The sequence below is a fragment of the Neopelma chrysocephalum genome, unplaced genomic scaffold, assembly GCF_003984885.1.
Source record: "Neopelma chrysocephalum unplaced genomic scaffold, ASM398488v2 Primary Assembly neopelma1_97114, whole genome shotgun sequence".
Classification (NCBI taxonomy): Eukaryota; Metazoa; Chordata; class Aves; order Passeriformes; family Pipridae; genus Neopelma; species Neopelma chrysocephalum.
In genome coordinates, this window is record NW_020925756.1 from 26,609 (window position 1) to 30,098 (window position 3,490).

The window sequence follows — 3,490 nt, forward strand, 5'->3', positions numbered from 1 at the left end:
GATGTGAAGTTAGCTTAGCTCCAAGGAAGCACTATCAACTTTTATACCATTAACTGAGTGGCCACAACCTCCCAGGTGTGGCCAGCACCGCCCAGCCAGAGGCCCTCAGTCCCACCTCCCAGTTATGTAAGTACATCTCTTCTGCGCATGCGTGAGGACTTTGGAAATCCCCTCACGCAGGCGCAGTATGTTTTGGGGGTCTTTCTTAATTGAGTCTGGGGGCGAGCCTTCCTCCCCTCCTCATCACTTTGTCCTCCAACTGCCCTTGACGAGCCATTGACCAATCACAACAGACCAATTAAAACAGTTTACACAGAAGTTCTCCCTCCAAGGCCAAGTCCACTGCTTTATCAGAGCACTTGGCAGGAGAAAAGCATAAACTTCTGCAGGTGGCTAGGGCCAAACACAGACCAAAAATAATAACATTCCAACTTCGTCCCGATACAGGAGGACAATGTGGAAGTGGTAAGAGAGCAGCTCTGCAAAGACCAAGCCCTGCTGCTCCCTGGCAGTGCTGCTAGGCTGGGATTATTGTCCCCTCCCCGTTTGCAAATCCACCCTGTCCTGCAGTGTGTATTCCTTTAGGGACATCTGAGAAGAAGAATATTGGACAAAGAAGGCACTGCAGGGTCCTTTTTTTTGTTTAAATACTCAGAGAACACAATTCATCATTTATACAGTCTCAGTGTCAAAATCAAAAGGTGGACACTAAATTAGAAGGCAGATGCATAATAATGTTTAATTGCACAGAAACTTATTGCAAGAAGAACCCGATGATCTCCACGAAAAACCTGAGCAGGAAGACTGGGCCATTTAGGAGTCCCATTCTGAATGCTACACACCAGAAAACAGACATTTTATTGCTCCTGACAAGCATCCAGTCATCATTTTCCTCAGGGCATCCTTGAGCTCCTGGTTCCTGAGGCTGTAGATGAAGGGGTTCAGTGCTGGAGACACCACCGAGTACAGAACTGACACCAGCAGGTCCAGGGATGGGGAGGAGATGGAGGGGGGCTTCAGGTAGGCAAATGTTGCAGTGGTGATAACAATAGAGACCACGGCCAGGTGAGGGAGGCACGTGGAAAAGGCTTTGTGCCGTCCCTGCTCCGAGGGGATCCTCAGCACAGCCCTGAAGATCTGCACATAGGAGAAAACAATGAAAACAAAACAAGCAAATATTAAACAGGCACTGAACACAATAAGCCCAATTTCCCTGAGGGAGCCTGAGTGTGAGCAGGAGAGTTTGAGGATGTGTGGGATTTCACAGAAGAACTGGCCCAGGGCATTGCCCTGGCACAGGGGCAGGGAAAATGTATTGGTTGTGTGCAGCAGGGAATAGAGAAAGCCAGTGGCCCAGGCAGCTGCTGCCATGTGGGCACAAGCTCTGCTGCCCAGGAGGGTCCCGTAGTGCAAGGGTTTGCAGATGGCAACGTAGCGGTCATAGCACATGATGGTGAGGAGGAAATACTCTGCTGACATGAAAAACATAAACAGAAACACTTGTGCAGTGCATCCTGCATAGGAGATGGTCCTCGTGTCCGAGAGGGAGTTGTGCATGGCTTTGGGGACAGTGGTGCAGATGGAGCCCAGATCTGTGAGGGAGAGGTTGAGCAGGAAGAAGCCCATGGTGGTGTGTAGGTGGTGGTCGCAGGCTACGGCGCTGAGGATGAGGCCGTTGGCCAGGAGGGCAGCCAGAGAGATGCCCAGGAAGAGCCAGAAGTGCAGGAGCTGCAGCTCCCACCTGTCTGCGAATGCCAGGAGGAGGAACTGGGCCATGGAGCTGCTGTTGGACATTTTCTGTTTCCCAGCACAGGGACACTGTTCAGAAACATGAAAGGACCGGGAGAAGTTAAGCCAGACTCCTCTAAGCAAAGCCACTTTATTTCTCACAGAAATCCCCCAAACTGAAAGGCTTTTTATTTCACTTGTTTGTGGTGGCTGAGGGTGCTGTGAGGAATGGGCGCTCTGGCCATGTGCTGCCAAGGGCTCCATTTTCCTCTGCTCCCGTGGGGACATGGAGCTGGTCTGTGACAGCATCAAACACTCCCAAGGGATGTCAGGCATCATCCACCCTGAATGGAAAAGTTCAGTCTCCCCTCTCAAGATATGGAACAGTGTGTGCTTCAGTGGAAAAGCTTAGCATGTCCTTAAAATAATGTTGTCTGTGTTTATTATTTTCTATGGTTCCATCTGGTACCTGTTCTTTTTAGGAGCACAAATCCTCATTTTTATGATGCAAAATGTAATGAGACTTTAAACAAGAGAGGACAAACAGCTCAACTCTCTGTAGCTCAGTGCAGAGCCAGGAGAGCTGCAGTGTCCCTCTGTCTGTTCCCATGTGCCCTGTGCTTTCCCTCGTGCTGCCTGAACATAACTTCACATGCAAATTAATTTTTAATAAACCCAAATACCTACAGTCTGATGAGTGCAGGGCAGCACTGTTTAAAAGGGCAGCTTTGTTAAATCTTCTCTGTTCCAGCCCAGCAACACAGCATTGCCCAGGGGAATCTCTGGCTGTGCAGGCTCTGATGGCAACATGAGAGCAAACCCTGAGGAGGCTGGAAAAGTGACCCAGAGCTACATGTAAGGCAAAGTTGTGGTGATTTCTGATACTGCCTGGTCTCTTCTCCTCCAAGAGGAATAGATTTGGAGTTTCAGTGCCTCCCCCTGAACTGTGAGATTAAGTTTTATGACCAATTTCCCGCCTAGAAAACATGTATTTGAAGATGGAAAGAACAGAAACCTTCACTTTCAGGTAACCCATGACTTGCTGTGCTTTCTTAAAACTCCCCTGAGAAATGTTCTGTAATGACCTGGAGCTCTGAGCAGCCCTCACAACATGCAGTCTACTCTAAACAGGTGAAGAGCCCTTCCCTGCCCTCCCAGGGGTTGTTCCTTGCCCACAGTCCTTCTCCCCCAGCCCTGGGAGCAGCTCCCCGGGCTGGCTGAGAACTGCCCCTGGCAGGCAGCAGAGTCCCTGCCCAGCACAGCGCCCTGGGCTGCAGGACCCTGCTCTGCCCCACAGCCCTGGGCACCCCTGGCTGCACCCCTGGCTTCACAGCTCTTCCAAAGTGCCCCAAAACAGCCCCTGCTCACCCATCCCATCAGCTGGGGCTGGGACAGCTTTAGGAGATGCCTCCAGGAGTTGCCCCTGCACTGCCCTGCAGCCACAGACTCACCATGTGCAGCCCTGCCAAGATTCCTCCTGCAGGGAGCTCTCAGCCCTCCTGCCAGTGCTGAGCCCCTGGAAGCTCTGTCTGTGCCCTGCTGGTGTCCCTGAGCTGCCCTGGCAGTGCCCTCAGCCCTGCTGGGCTGTGCAGAGGAGCTGCTCACCAGCAGAGCTGTCTCTTTGAAGCTCTTCTTGCTTGCCAGGAGCTCCCTGTGTGCCAGGAGCCCGGCCGAGCTCAGCAACAGCCCCAGGCATTTCATGACCCCTGGGGAGTTTGGCGTTGTTTACATGAGACTCAGTCCCTGAGAGGAAGTTCAAACA

The 3,490-nt window shown here is 51.8% G+C and overlaps 1 protein-coding gene across 1 annotated transcript; it reads right to left on the bottom strand.

Annotated features, from left to right (window-relative positions):
* Window positions 1–834: 834 nt before the first annotated feature.
* LOC113961340 (olfactory receptor 14C36-like) lies at window positions 835–1,794 on the bottom strand. Its single transcript, XM_027671621.1, has one exon. It carries the CDS (start codon window positions 1,792–1,794, stop codon window positions 835–837), a length of 960 nt encoding a protein of 319 aa, XP_027527422.1.
* Between the last annotated feature and the right edge of the window lie 1,696 nt (window positions 1,795–3,490).

Coding starts and splice junctions, on each gene's coding strand:
- LOC113961340 (XM_027671621.1), bottom strand. CDS start 1,794: ATGTCCAACAGCAGCTCCATGGCCCAGTTCCTCCTCCTGGCATTCGCA.